The 15805-nt window shown below is 39.2% G+C and overlaps 1 protein-coding gene across 1 annotated transcript in view; it reads right to left on the reverse strand.

Moving 5' to 3' along the window:
- Positions 1 to 2175: 2175 nt before the first annotated feature.
- Positions 2176 to 15805, reverse strand: part of LOC121858144 (protein N-terminal asparagine amidohydrolase-like) — a 28296-nt gene continuing 14666 nt past the window's right edge. The window contains exon 7 of the mRNA XM_042354373.1: positions 2176 to 5730. Coding sequence (XP_042210307.1) covers positions 5586 to 5730 — 145 coding nt within the window. The 3' untranslated portion in view covers positions 2176 to 5585. The remainder of the gene's footprint in view (positions 5731 to 15805) is intronic.

A 15805-nucleotide genomic window follows, 5' to 3' on the forward strand; every position in this document is an offset into this window, starting at 1 on the left:
CTTTCCCGGAAAGTAGATATTTCATTTCTATGATACAAATTTCCTGTTTTCATGATAAGTAGATAACCAACTTTCCCAGAAAGCAGATATTTCTATTTTCGTGATACAAATTTCTGTTTCTATGATAATCTAATGGCAAATCAGTAATATTTCCCCAAAATTCGATAATGTACTTCCACAAAAAGTCCTTCATCTACTTTCCTGAAAAGTATATAATCTACTTTTCGGGAAAGTAGATAACCAACTTTCCCGGAAAGTAGATATTTCCCATTTTCTTTGATATAAATTTCCCGTTTTCTATGATAAGTAGATAACCAACTTTCCCAGAAAGTAGATATTTCCCATTTTCTCTGATACAAATTTCCCGTTTTCTATGATAATCTACTTCGGAAAATTAGGTAATATTTCCCCAAAATTCGATATTCCACTTCAACGAAATGTCGATAATCTACTTTCCCGAAAAGTAGATAATCTACTTTCCGGGAAAGTAGATAACCAACTTTCCCGGAAAGTAGATATTTCCCATTTTCTTTGATATAAATTTCCCGTTTTCTATGATAAGTAGATAACCAACTTTCCCAGAAAGTAGATATTTCCCATTTACTGTGATACAAATTTCCCGTTTTCTATGATAATCTACTTTGGAAAATCAGGTAATATTTCCCCAAAAGTCGATAATGTACTTCCCCAAAAAGTCGATCATCTACTTTCCTGAAAAGTAGATAATCTACTTTTCGGGAAAGTAGATAACCAACTTTCCCGGAAAGTAGATATTTCCCATTTTCTATGATACAAATTTCCCGTTTTCTATGATAATCTACTTCGGAAAATCAGGTAATATTTCCCCAAAATTCGATAATGTACTTCCCCAAAAAGTCGATCATCTACTTTCCTGAAAAGTAGATAATCTACATTTCGGGAAAGTAGATAACCAACTTTCCCGGAAAGTAGATATTTCCCATTTTCTTTGATATAAATTTCCCGTTTTCTATGATAAGTAGATAACCAACTTTCCCAGAAAGTAGATATTTCCCATTTTCTGTGATACAAATTTCCCGTTTTCTATGATAATCTACTTCGGAAAACTAGGTAATATTTCCCCAAAAGTCGATATTCCACTTCAACGAAAAGTCGATAATCTACTTTCCCGAAAAGTAGATAATCTACTTTCCGGGAAAGTAGATAACCAACTTTCCCGGAAAGTAGATATTTCCCATTTTCTTTGATATAAATTTCCCGTTTTCTATGATAAGTAGATATCCAACTTTCCCAGAAAGTAGATATTTCCCATTTTCTGTGATTCAAATTTCCAGTTTTTCTATGATAATCTACTTTGGAAAATCAGGTAATATTTCCCCAAAATTCGATAATGTACTTCCCCAAAAAGTCGATCATCTACTTTCCTGAAAAGTAGATAATCTACTTTTCGGGAAAGTAGATAACCAACTTTCCCGGAAAGTAGATATTTCCCATTTTCTTTGATATAAATTTCCCGTTTTCTATGATAAGTAGATAACCAACTTTCCCAGAAAGTAGATATTTCCCATTTTCTGTGATACAAATTTCCCGTTTTCTATGATAATCTACTTCGGAAAACTAGGTAATATTTCCCCAAAATTCGATATTCCACTTCAACGAAATGTCGATAATCTACTTTCCCGAAAAGTAGATAATCTACTTTCCGGGAAAGTAGATAACCAACTTTCCCGGAAAGTAGATATTTCCCATTTTCTGTGATACAAATTTCCCGTTTTCTATGATAATCTACTTAGGAAAATCAGGTAATATTTCCCCAAAAGTCGATAATGTACTTCCCCAAAAAGTCGATCATCTACTTTCCTGAAAAGTAGATAATCTACTTTTCGGGAAAGTAGATAACCAACTTTCCCGGAAAGTAGATATTTCCCATTTTCTGTGAAACAAATTTCCCGTTTTCTATGATAATCTACTTCAGAATATTTACCATAGAAATGTGAAATTTTATCATATAAAATGGGAAATTCTATGATGTAAATGAGGCATTTTATCACAGAAAATGGGTTTTATCATTGAAAGTGAAAAATTTCATCATTGAAAATGGTAAATTTCATCATAGTAAGCATGCAATTTCAATTATAAAAATTAGATTTTTTCAATTAAATGGGTTATTTGTTAGGTATAAAAGAAAATATTCAGTTTACATGGAAATATATTTGACAATAATGAGTGATTTGTGAAAAAATAGAACATTTGTGAATGTATGACCCTCAAAGACAAGATTCCCTTCATACAATAGGTACAGGCTTAAAACCTACTACAAAATGTACAATACATTCAGGGATGATGATTTATTATAACTAATGTTTTCCTCATTAATGGGGGAGGTTCTGCGGTGAAGGAAGTACGAGATTTTATCTCCTCAAAATTGTTAGAAAGAGAAGAATCCAGGAAAGAAAATTTATGCTAAATAAGACCTTGAACTTTATATGCTGCACGATATTCACTATAACTATTAAGTACTGTACTTATTGGTGTTGGTCAGCCAAAGTACATAATGCAATGAGCATTAATTAATGAACTGAGAATCAATTTAAACCACAGAAATAATCTATACATAACAATAAAGGGTACATGATCATTAAGAAGAAAGCAATAAATCCTCATCTTTTACAATACATCAATATCTTAATTACCCAGAGGTTAACCATCACACTATACAGTAACTCAAGGACCTTTAATCTCGGCTATGCAGAACTGTTCCCTGCTATGTTTTTTACTCCAATTTTCTTTCAAATTCTTATTTGTATGTGTATCTACTCATCTGCCTAGAGGCAGGCAAATTTTATCTAAATGTCTTCTTTTTATCTCTACTGTACACGTTTCTCTTGAAATTCACACAAATCTGACACTAAAAAAAATATTTTTGTCCACTAATTATGTAGTAATCGAGATATTGGTGTACTATAAAGAGCAATTCTAATGATTATATTTGAGGCTTCCCAAATTCCCCTACTATCTTTACTTTACACCAATTTGGCAATTTCCATAATTTCAAGGAAATGAAAATACTGTCTAACACACGACAATACTTTCTTATCACTTATAGTTACTGTTTAAAATTCACCTTTCCTAGTCTCCCTAACAAATATAATTAATTACAAAGAAGAACAAGAGAAGCAGTCTTTAATTTTGATTGGTATTGCTTACTGTAGAACGGTAGATACTGTATGAAATCTATCTTAATGCGGATTACATTTTCTTGGAGTTTTTCTTTGAAACCTGAAATTCTATAAATGATAATAATTCAAAAATGTATTCTGTAAAACATCTCAACTATAAGTCGTTCATTAAAGAGCGATCATAGATTTCTTGACATCAGTCAGGCAATGTCATGTTAACATAGCAGGTACAGGAGAGCTAGTCTACTAGCTACAAGGTCCACCAACGCAGTATATCATAACTCCTCAGGAACAACAGCCATGGAGGTGGAGGTGATATCTAGGGTAGTTTATAAACAACCTTATCACATACAGTAATGGACTCCTCAAACAATACAGTAGTCGAGTCATTTTAATTTACATCTAATTCACTAAATTATTTTACCAAAAGAATCTTTGTAACATTTCTATACAGTTAATGTACTCTAAATCCAACACTTAATATATTAAAATCACTGAGGACTACACAGAGATGAAGATACAGTATTCCACAAGGTTTTCCAAAATTATGTTTCTGGATTTAGTTGTCTATAATCATTCACACCTCCACCTCAAACATTGGCAAAACATACACACTGGAATTCATATTAGCAATAAATTCAACACTGCACCACAATATTATTGTCTACATCCATAGGAAAAGCCATTAAAAAACACCACAATAAACCCCAGTGTCACGATTTTCTAAAAATTGAACACTACTTTCTCCAATAGAACTTCCAAAATAAATTATAAGGAACTAGGTCATTTCCAGCAAGTTGATTTTCATTATTCAAAAAATAGCATTGAGATTAAAAACTACACAAAACTTTCAATAATGAACAGTACAGTAGCAGTTAAACATGAATACATTAAATATTTGATATGTTTAATTTTCATAGCCCACAATTTGTATAGCAATAAAGGAGGTGTAGTGTCACATGATGGAGTAACAATGGACTGCAAGAATGATTCAGTAGCAAACTCATCTTCATTTTCTTCCTCATTTTTGGGGAGGGGGCCAGACAAATTATATTGGCACAAAGTTTGGCTATCTGTGGAGCAGTTTTATTATGAGTCTGGCAAGAAACAAAATCTAAACAATTCTAGAAGGACCCAAACCTTTTCATCATGTGCAACATCAGATCACCACAAGAGATTCTACCAGCATATATATTATGAGAAACACATAGAAAATACCTTCTATCACTACAAAAAATATTCACAGACAGCCTTATGTCCTGCTGAGAACATCTACATATACAAAGGGTAAACAATGTGCACTAAACAGATTCATATACAATATTCTAAAGGGAATATTTATGCACAAACAAAACAACTACCCTTATTAAAAGGCATAAACTGAACATAATTATGAGATGCTGACCCTATCATGAATGTCAAAGTCACAGTAAAATAACTGAAATATTAGCATTTGTACTTCTGCATTAGTTAAATAATGGAAATAATCAAGTAGCAATGCATTTTATAACTCTTAATTCCTTTCACTTTTAAAAGAAAAATTTTGGGGGGAATAATAATGAAAATATTTCAATTATTTTACCAAAACGAATGATGAGAATGAATTTCTACATTCTGTGGAGAAAACACTCTGTAAATAATCCTGTGCTTTATTAATTTGTCAACCACTGTTGAGGAATATATTAGATATTTGCTTTCATATGGTGGTATTTCTTTTCAAAAAAATTTTGATTTCTAAAAAAAAAAAAAAGTAATCTTTCTTTCCTACCTCTGATCTATTTAGTTATTATTCCTAAGCATAAACACAGTGTCACTACAAAACTATTACAGAGTTACTGATGAATACCCCGACCCGGGATAAATATTGCACCAGGGAGGAGAGAGACACTTAGCAATAATGGCCAGAGCCCGAGTCAACGCTGCAGCAAGACCTCCACCTGCTCTCCAACACACTCAACCTACACTTAGTCACACCCACACATGTCCATAACAGTTTAACAGCATGCAATGCACAATAATCTCTGAGCTAATTAACTGTCTAGGATTCTTATTAAATTATGTAACGACAGTGCAATTAAATTTCCTGATGTGTTTTATTATGCACCAACAAAGGGCAAATCAAATTAGGAGTGATAAGCTTCTGGTGCAATTCACATAATGTTAACTAATCAATAATAATCCTCCCTAGCATTAACCACAAATCTCTGTGAATGTCAAAAAATTAAATGAAACAAGTGTGAGAGTTAGTATGTAGGTGATACGTAATTGGCGGTGGTGGTCTGCAGTTTGGCACGATGAATTCTGGCGGCTGGTGCAGGAATGTGGCAACGGTGCTCCGCCGCAGAGCCACGTCACCCAGCCAGGTATTCAGCTTGCCCCCATGCCCTCTGGCAGAAGGAAGGGGTCTTGAAGATTAAGAGTGGATGGTCACAATTGTGAGGCCTGCCAGGCTGGCATGAAACGATCCTTAACAGGATTAAGTAGAGGATCATCATAATGCTGTCCTGGGTTTACAACTGGTGGTACAGCCAAGTGGGTCTTCAAGCGGCAGTCCAAGTGAAGAGATCCATACCTGCAACACAAACATGGTAGTGTATATGAATGAACACATGTACAGTACTGTATAATTATAGCATAAGTACTTTCAGAGTTTGCATTTCCTTAAGACAGTAGAGGTATGTTTTACTCTGTAGGCCACAGAGTAGTCCCATGCAGATCATCCAAGTGGATAAACAGTTACCCAAATGTGTAACCTGGCTATGCTATCTGCACCTCAGTGTAGTGAGAAGTGCACTTGGCAGGCAGAGATCAGTCAACATAAGCAAGTCCAAGAGAAAAGAAATCTGCACATTACCACCTAGCTAGACTGCCCTATGACTGGCTTCCCGTCTGCCACTCTGTCTGTGACATAATTGCCTTATCGTTAATCAACCCAACTTCAGATGTGCTACTATCCTGATTTTACCATGACTTATTGTTCCAACAAAATAAAGCACTGTCTACATTGAGAGATTTCTGGGTATGGAGATGAATTTTCTCACTCCCGGAAAAAATCACTCACTGTACTCGTACATGCGCGTCGGTTATCAGCGCGCGCGTGCACGCACGCACACACACGCACGCACACACACACACACACACACACACTTACTTTTGTGACCTCACCGAGTGAGGACATGTCTCCTGGCGCTCAGTAGCAGCCAAGGTCATCACGTCGACCTGTAGTTACTTAAGGCAGTTCAGTAATTTTACCGGTAGAGTGCGTATTTTCAAGGTATCAGTGACTGTCAGTGCCAGACTTGTGAATATGTGTGTTCCAGTGCCACGATATCGTCGCACCGACCTGTTTCGGCTGAAGTCCGGTGCTGGCTATCCTCCACCCCACACCATCACTCTACTAAATGCGCTGGTAATCTTCCACAACCGAGGCTGCAGATGGGATCGCCGCATTCCCAGACGAATCCCTATCATCACACCGAGCAAGCATAGGAAAGTCAAGCCAGTACTTGAAAGACAGTGTACTCGCTATGAAGTGCCGCGACTATGGTACAGCCTACCATCCCTACTGCTGTCCAATGTCACATCTTTATGCAACAAGGTGGAGGAGGTCAGTGTCACAGTGAAGTCAGTTGGTGCAGGCATTGTGGCGATTACCGAAGCATGGCAAATTGTTCCCGAGATCTGCGCCATAGAAAACTATGAGTTATTTCACCTCCTTAGAAAGGATAGGAGAGGTGGGGGTTGTAGGTTATGTATCTATGCTACTGTGCCGAGTAGCAACCTTGTATATAAGCTACTGTGCCGAGTAGCATCTATGTATATAATTACGTGGCAACACTGCACGTGTTATGTGGCAACATTGCCCCGAGGCTGCCATATGGCAAGGCAGTCTCAGTCTGACGGTGTGAGCCGTGCATGGCACATGCTAGTCACCACTTGTATTTCTCCAATCCGAATAAATGGACTTCAATGTTACCCGGTGTTTCCCTACCCATCACTGCATTCTTCAGGGAACACTTGGAACCTTCAGGGGTGTAGTTCTGTACTGTCGCAGTGACCTCAAACCATCACCCCTAGGTGTTAATGTACCTGATGATGTAGAAGCCTTGTGGGTTCAGGTCACTCCCACCTCCCACCCCCGCCAGCTTGCCTCCCTCATTGTCTGTGTTTGCTATCATCCCCCCGTGCACCAACCGCCAATGTACTGATTACTCGTATTATAGACACTGCTGACTCCCTGAGAGCCAGATTTCCATGTGCTAAACTAGTGATATGCAGTGACTTCAATGAGTTAGACATCAGTGACATCACCCAACACCTCCACCTTACACAAATAGTAGACTTTCCCACACGTGGCAATGCCACCCTTGACCTCATTATGACTGATCTCGGTAACCACTACCTTCCCCCCCAGCCGCTGCCTCCCGTGGGACGTAGCCCCCACCTGTCCCTACTGTGGTCACCTACCCCCACCTACTCACCACCGCCAGTTACCACCAGAACTTACCGACCCACCCCCGACTCTGCTATGCAGCGTTTTGGACAATGGATAACCCGGTATCCCTGGACTGAAGTGATCACGGTAGACGATGTGCAGAACAAGTGGGATAATTACCTGGACACTATCACCAAAGCCTACCACCACTTCTTTCCAGCCAAAACACTGAGGACCCACCCCGATGATGTCCCGTGGATTACGCCCCGCATAAAAAGATTTATTGAGCAGCGCAACAAGGCATACTACACCAACAACCGCCTGTACAAAAGTCTACATAACCAAGTCATCAGGGAAATCAAGTCGGCCAAGGAGACTTATTATCCCAGGAAAGTGCACAGCCTCAAGGAAGTCGGCATCGGTCAGTGGTACTCCAAGGTAAAAGATCTCTGTGGTCTCAACCGTCAGTCTCCCACACTTCCTTTCATCTCACATTTACCTAGTGAGGAGGCAGCTGAGATAATTAATAACCATTTTGCTACCATATGTCATACCTTACCCAGTCTTGACCTCATTCTCCTCCCGGCTTACTTACCTTCCCCCTCCCCCCCTCCCAGTGTTCAACCATAAGAAATTGCCAACAAACTCCTGAAATTTAAATCCAAACGCTCCACGACCCCAATTGACCTCCCAATCAAAATATACAAGGATTTTGCAGTCGAACTTGCCACCCCCCTCTGTTCTATTATTAATGCATCCCTCAGACAAAGCACATGCCCTAATGAATGGAAAACCGCATTTGTCACCCCCATCCCCAAGGTCACCACTCCACAGTCCCCTAACGACCTCAGGCCAGTTGCCATTACCCCCATCTATTGTTAAAACAATAAACAACTCCTGATTTATGTACTGTGCAGCCCTGTAAATGTATTGAACGCATATCATTATGTCTAAATCACATGTAAGTTTGTATATTTTCAGCCACCTGCTGCAACTCTATTAATAAACCGTTTAGCACACACGCACGCACGCATGCACACACACACACACACACACACACACACACACACACACACACACACACACACACACACACACACACGCACATATATTGTGCAGTGTAAGGTGAATCGTCGTATCGTGAATCATTTATTACCATTCACATAATTAAAATAAAGCAATAATACTGTTATAAGATGCGTTCCCAAGTGTGACCTTTTCATATCTTTTGTGTGCCTTTTTACCCTCTTTTCCCCCAAAACAATACAATTAATGAAAAATGCAAACTATATTCTTTAAATAATGTTTATGAATGCACCTTATACAATATAAATGAATAACAATATGGTCACACAAGAGGAGGTGGGACGCCATTGCTTTCGTTAGTGTTCACAGCCAGGAAACTAGGACGATGGTTTTACATGAGGAAATGAAGAAATAAGACCCTGGTTGTAGCTGTAGTAAAATTATTGTAAAGAAAATGAATATATATGTTTCAAGTAATGTCACTTAATGTTAATAAATGGAACAATAGAAGTAGCGAACCACTAATGGCAAAGAAATTAAAGTGAGATGGATTGGGAACACCAACAAAGGCCAATATGTGCGCATGTAAGGAAACCATAGCGTCATTTATCTTATTAAGAATATGTACAAAAGATTCATTATTGTTTATTACTGAATATGTATTTGATTGAATTAATGTTTATATATGTGAAATGAACAATGCAATTCATTAATAATACGTAGAATATTAAAACACACAAGAGGATATGAGACGACATTGTTTTTAAGTGTGAGGATGGTTCTACATAAGAAACTGAAGAAAATAAGACGCTGGTTGTAGCTGTAGTGAACTTAATGTAAAAAAAAATTCAATACCTGTATGTATGTTTTAAGTAATGTTATTTAATGTTAATAAATGGAACACTAGAAGTAGCTAACCACTAATGGTAAGGAAATAAAGCGAGACGATCGGGAACGCCAACTCATTAAATGCGTACTTGTGAAAACTTATCGTCATTTCTCTACATATGAATATGAAAGCAACACTTATTTACTGTTCATATATGTTTTAAATAATACTTATGAATGTAAAACAAAAATTATCTTCACCAATAGTGGTAAAGTCTAAAACATAAGGACAGCCAATGATTTTGAGTGAGTTTTTATTGAGATAACGAAGTCATCAGGTTCAACTTTGGCTGAAGCTGTAGGTTCTACTGTGGCTGAAGCTGTAGCTTTCTATAAAGCTGTTGCTGAAACTGTTACTGAACCTGAAGTTGTTGTTGAAGCTACTTATGATGCTGAATTTGATGGTGTAGCTGAAATTGATGGTTTAGGCCTTCAAATAATAATGCTGTCGAAAAAACCTTGCACAGCTTCTTTCTTTTCTAATTTTACATATTTATGTAGAGGTCATTTGCATTTTTCATGCCCGTTAATTTTAATGCTTTGTTCTGTTAATGGATCCACTTCAGAAAATATGTTCATTGTTTGCTCCATATAATAACCACAGACCTCTCACCTTTTTCATATCGTTTAAACACATCTAATTTCTCAGCTAAGCTTATACACTTTCTATTAGCTTTTGAAACAGCACTACCATCACTTACTCTCTTGCTCATGTTGAATAGGGACACAAAAATGCCGTAAGAAACCCATGAAAATTTTTTTCTTTTCTTGTTCAGATGCCTGAAAACAAAAGGCCCGCCAGCTGTAACTGTTTATACTAGTGATTTTATCCTCTCCGCCACTGATCGTCCTGTTAGCCGCTTGGGCTATCAGTCACGTCTCTGATTACTTTTCCTTTTCATTTATCTTCTTCACCAAAAGATCGGCTCGCTAGCCTCCCAGGCGATCGGTCACGTCTCTGTCATGCACTGTTGGCAAATACTGGGCATGCACCGGCTCCTGAATGTACCTGAACCCGCTCCGGTGTTGGTCAAGTCTTGTCTTGAAAGAGTTCACATTCAGTGCAGTCACAACACTCTCTGGTAGATTGTTCCAAGAGTTTACAACCCTCACTCCAAAAACGTTTGCCCTCACGGTTTTCTGGACTTGCGGCTTCTTCAATCTTGAGCCGTGACCCCTTGTGGGGGCGAGCGTCCGCCAGCTCCAAGTAAGGACACTCAACTGAGTAGTGCCCCCTGAGATGCTTATACACCTCAACTAGGTCCCCCCATGCCCGTCTGTAGTATAAGCTAGGCAAGTTCAGGCGCTCCAATCTCTCAGGGTAGCTGAGGTGGCAAAGTGCAGGCACCAGTCTGGTGGCCCTCCTTTGAACATTTTCAACCAACTGACAGTCCCTAGCATATCTCGGGGACCAGATGGGGTGACAGTACTCCAGATGGGGAAGCACTTCACTCCTGAAGATAGTTACGAGGGACGAACCGTCTAGGTATCTGGACGACCTTCTTATAAGACCCAATAATTTATTTGCCTGATTTACCTTCTTCTCGCAATGGCCCGAGAACTTCAGCTCATTGTTAACATACACACCGAGGTCCTTCTCACACACAGTCTCATCTTGTGCAGTTTCATCATCCCGTTGGGACATATGATACGCCTCCTTACCGTTGGTATACCCCAGGTGCATCCTCTTACACTTCGTGACATTGATTCTCAGCAGCCATTTCTTTGACCATTCCTGGAGCCCACAGAGGTCCTTCTTCAGTTCTTCACAGTCCGCTTGCTTCTTAATTTCCCGAAATAACTTGGCGTCATCGGCAAACATTTGTATGGAGGAGTGTACAACGTCAGGCATGTCATTTATGAAACAAACAAACAACAGCGGGACCAATACACTGCCCTGTGGTACCCCACTTGTGACAGGTACAGATGACGATTTCGTGCCATTAATCACCACACACTGCTTGCGGTCATGTAGAGAGTCTTCTATCCACGCTAGGACATTTCCCCGAATTCCGTACCCTTCCAGTTTGATTTTCAGCCTTTCGTGGGGTACACTGTCGAAAGCCTTGGCAAAATCTAGGTAAATATTGTTGATGTTACCACCCTGTTCCAAAATATGGGTCCAAATATCCAATACCTTGAGTAATTGTGTTAAGCAGGAGCGCCCCGGCATAAAACCGTGTTGGCAATCTTTTACAAGGTTGTTTCGTATTAGATGTTCCATTGCGGCATCTCTGATAATACTCTCAAGTACTTTACATAATATGCTGGTCAGGCTCACCGGTCTATACCGTAGTTGTTCGTGGAGTGACGATCACCCTTCTTGAAGATAGGACTCACAGAAGCCACTTTCCATTCACTGAGGACCATTTGTTCATCCAGGCATTTACAAAACAAGATCTTCCGGGGCTCTGCAAGCTCGTTGTACAACTCTCAGCACTCTGGGATGCACCATGTCAGGTCCGAGACTCTTATGGACCTTTAGCCTGGACAGTTTATTTCTAATACCCTCTTCTGTGAACACAATGTGGGTCAGTGCTGTGTCGAACCGTCTGTCCTCAAACGCAGGAAGGTTAGTTGCATCCTCTCTTGTGAACACCGAGGAAAAGAAGCTGTTCAATGCCTCAGCTTTATCCTGGTCAGAACCTGCGTAACTACCATCCACCAGCCTCAGGTCTGATACTCCTACTCGCGTTTTCAATTTCGACTTTGCATAGCGATAAAACGCCTTTGGGTTTGACTTGACCTCACTTGCAACCAGCCCTCCTACACTCTATCTTTGTTTGGTTTCTGGCTCTCGCATACATCCTCCTGTCTTGCTCATCGTTTGACCCAACCCACGTCTTGAATTTCTGGGTTTTCTTCTTAATTTTGTCGACCGCCGCGTGGTTCATGTGTAGGGATCCCCTTGTATTCCTAGAAGCACTGGGTTTGGTCTTGGGTATATATTTACCGATCAAATGGGTCATTTTACTAGTTATGATATTCAGCGTAATGTCTGCGTACTTGTACCTTAATAAGTCAGGCCAGTTGATACCCCTCATCTCTTCCCTCATCCCATTGCAATTTCCCTTGTAATATTTGCACCTTGGCCTGACCTTATCCTGAACTAGGTAACAGTTAAATCTGAATGACAACACTATATGGTGACTGGTGCCAACTGGGGCAAGGTGTTCCAGTTTGGTCACCATACCCTCCTCGTTTGTTATGATGAGGTCAAGTGGCTTGGGTGTTTGCTCCCCTCTGTAATGTGTCGGGTCTCTAACATGTTGGAACAGAAAATTATCTCTCAGAGTTTCTACAAAAAGAGTAGCAGGGTTATTCAAGTCATTCGGGGTGGACTCGTTTCTCCAGTCGATGTCTCCATAGTTAAAGTCCCCTATAATAAGGAGGTGGCTAGGGTTGAGCATCGCCACGTTGTTTATTAAGGTTCTTAAGTTCCTTTGATTTAGTGGGCCACAGTTTGGGGATCTGTAGATACACCCGACGATAAGTAAGTCCCCTCCCTTTAATTTAATTTTACACCACTTGGACTCTTCAAAAACATCCTCTCCCTGTACCCTCGCCTGGCTGGCTCTAAGGTCTTGCCTAGCGTAGATAACCACACCCCTCTTGCAAGTTTCTTGAGAAAGGTTCGTAAATGAGTCATATCCACCACTCACAAGCCCAGCAGCCTCTGTGTGCAAGTTTTTTTTTGTATAATACATATCGGGATTTAGTTATTATATATATGAAAATGTAATTTTTTTTTCTAATTTCGTCGTAAATACGAAGAAAATAATGGCACAAATTGAATTAGGTCCTAAATTAACAAGGGTCTTAAATATGAATCGGCGTTAGTAGAACCGTCATTATTGGAAGCTTTACGCACACATGCACACGCACACACACACACGATGTGCTAATCCGTCTACGATAGGAAGGCCTAAGACCAAACCTCACTCATATAACACCATCTGTGAGGGAATTACTACACCACGTCAAGTCCCTCATAACACCATCTGTGAGGGAATTACTACACCACGTGATGCCCCTCATAACACCATCTGTGAGGGAGTTACTACACCACGTGAGGCCCCTCATAACACCATCTGTGAGGTAATTACTTCACCACGTGAGGTCCCTCATAACACCACCTGTGGGGTAATTACTACACCACGTGAGGTCCCTCATAACACCATCTGTGAGGGAATTACTACACCACGTGAGGCCCCTCACAACACCATCTGCGAGGGAATTACTACACCACACCAGGTCCCTCATAACACCATCTGAGGGAACTACTACACCACGTGAGTTCCTCCTAACACCATCTGGGAGGGAGTTACTACACTACGAGTTTGCTGTTCAACACCTACATTAATCTGTATGTTCACTGTATGTTCCTTTACCTTTCTCTAATGAAGGCTTTTGTTAAACCACCAATGTATGTAATAAGTCATTTATGTCCAATGTATATTTTCAGCCTTCGGGCTGCAGAATTTTTTTTTCAATAAACCGTTAATTATTATTATTATTATTATTATTATTATTATTATTACAGTGGACTCTCCATTAACAAGCGGTTCAATTTACGAGATTTCAGTTAACAAGTTACCTCCTGTAAGGACAGCCTTACGAGAAACACGTTTTAGTGTGTGTATCAGCTGATCGACTCATCCGCCAATAATCGGCTCTTTGTTTAGCTTTGTTTCCAGTGGAGTAAACATTTTTACATTAAAATTATTGATCATTCTGAAATTAAGTTAACATATTGATAATATACAGTGAAGTGTTGGTTTAAACAAAAAAATCTGGAATTAGTTAAATAAATTGTTGTGAACTTAAAATTTTATTGGAGAAATTATCAAGCATGGGTCTGAAAAATCTCGGAAGGCGATTTCAATTCAAGTGAAACAAGAAATTATGAAGAAATACGAAGAAGGCATTAGTACCAATGCACTCTGTAAAGAATATAGCATGTCGTCATCGACTGTGTCTACAATTATTGCACAGAAAGACAAATTTAAATCAGTGAAAGTGAGATATATCTACCAGAGTGTTTAAAGGCAGATGGCTGATTGCAGAAATGGAGAGGTTACTTCTTATTTGGGTTAAAGCAAAACAAAATGAAAGGCAATTCCATTTCTACTAAATTCATTTGTGGAAGAGCCAGGGAAATTTATGAACATTTGAAGGAAGATCAACCTAGTTCTTCTGAAACTGTGTTTGAAGACTTTAAAGCCAGCAAGGGCTGGTTCAATAAGTTTAAGAAAAGAACTGCCATTTATAATGTTGTTTGGCATGGTGAAGCTGCAAGTGCAGATAAAGAAGGCGCTGAAAAATTAGTAGCAGAATTCAAGAAACTGATGAAGGAAGATTATCTTCCACAGCAAGTTTTCTATGTACAGTAGATGAAACTGAGCTGTTCCGGAAGAAAATGCCCAAAAGGACATTCAACACCAGAGACGAAGCTGCTTTACCACGGCATAAACCAATGAAGGACCATCTCATTCTATTGCTTGGTGCCAATGCTTCAGGGGATTTCAGACTTAAGCCTATGCTCGTATACCACTCTGAGAATCCCAGGGTGTTCAAACAACAAAATGTAATAAGAGGACAACTTGGAGTTTATTGGAAGTCGAACTGCAAGTTATGGGTGACTAGGCAGCTCTTTAATAAATGGGAAGCTGAGGTGTTTTACCCTTCTGCGAAGAATTACCTCACCACCAATAAACTTCCTTTAAAGGCTCCTGATCATGACCCTGATCTTGCCAACACTTTGGAGGCCCAAAGAGGTTTCTGACATTTTTATGGAAGGTGGTTCGCCTTCCAAGAAGCATTAAAATGCTTCTCTTCCCCCCTTCTCCTCCTCCTCCACCCCCACTTCCAATTCCCTTCATCTTCTTCCTTCACCTTTCAACTCAACCAGCAACATTCTACATACACACCTCAAAGTATTTTATTGTTTTTTATTTAATATTGTACAGTATACTGTACAGTACTGTATTTTATTTATATTTAATGTTTTGTTAATTCTATTACCCGTAAACAGTACTTTGTATGTACTTTTTAATTAAATTAAAGGGAATTCTGCGAGTTGGAACAATTATCCAATATCCCATTGAAATACAGGTGCTCCTCTACTTACAAACGAGCTACGTTCATGAGGCTTGTTTGTAAGTCCAACTTTACTCTTGTAGATACCAAACATATTGTAAAAAAATGAAAAATTATGGATATTTAGTACAGCTATACCCTTTAATACAGTCTTAAAACCTGGCTCACTCTTCTCCTCTTAGGTAATGTTTGTTCTATC

This window comes from Homarus americanus, unplaced genomic scaffold (genome assembly GCF_018991925.1).
Source record: "Homarus americanus isolate GMGI-L3 unplaced genomic scaffold, GMGI_Hamer_2.0 scaffold36117, whole genome shotgun sequence".
NCBI classification, from domain to species: Eukaryota; Metazoa; Arthropoda; class Malacostraca; order Decapoda; family Nephropidae; genus Homarus; species Homarus americanus.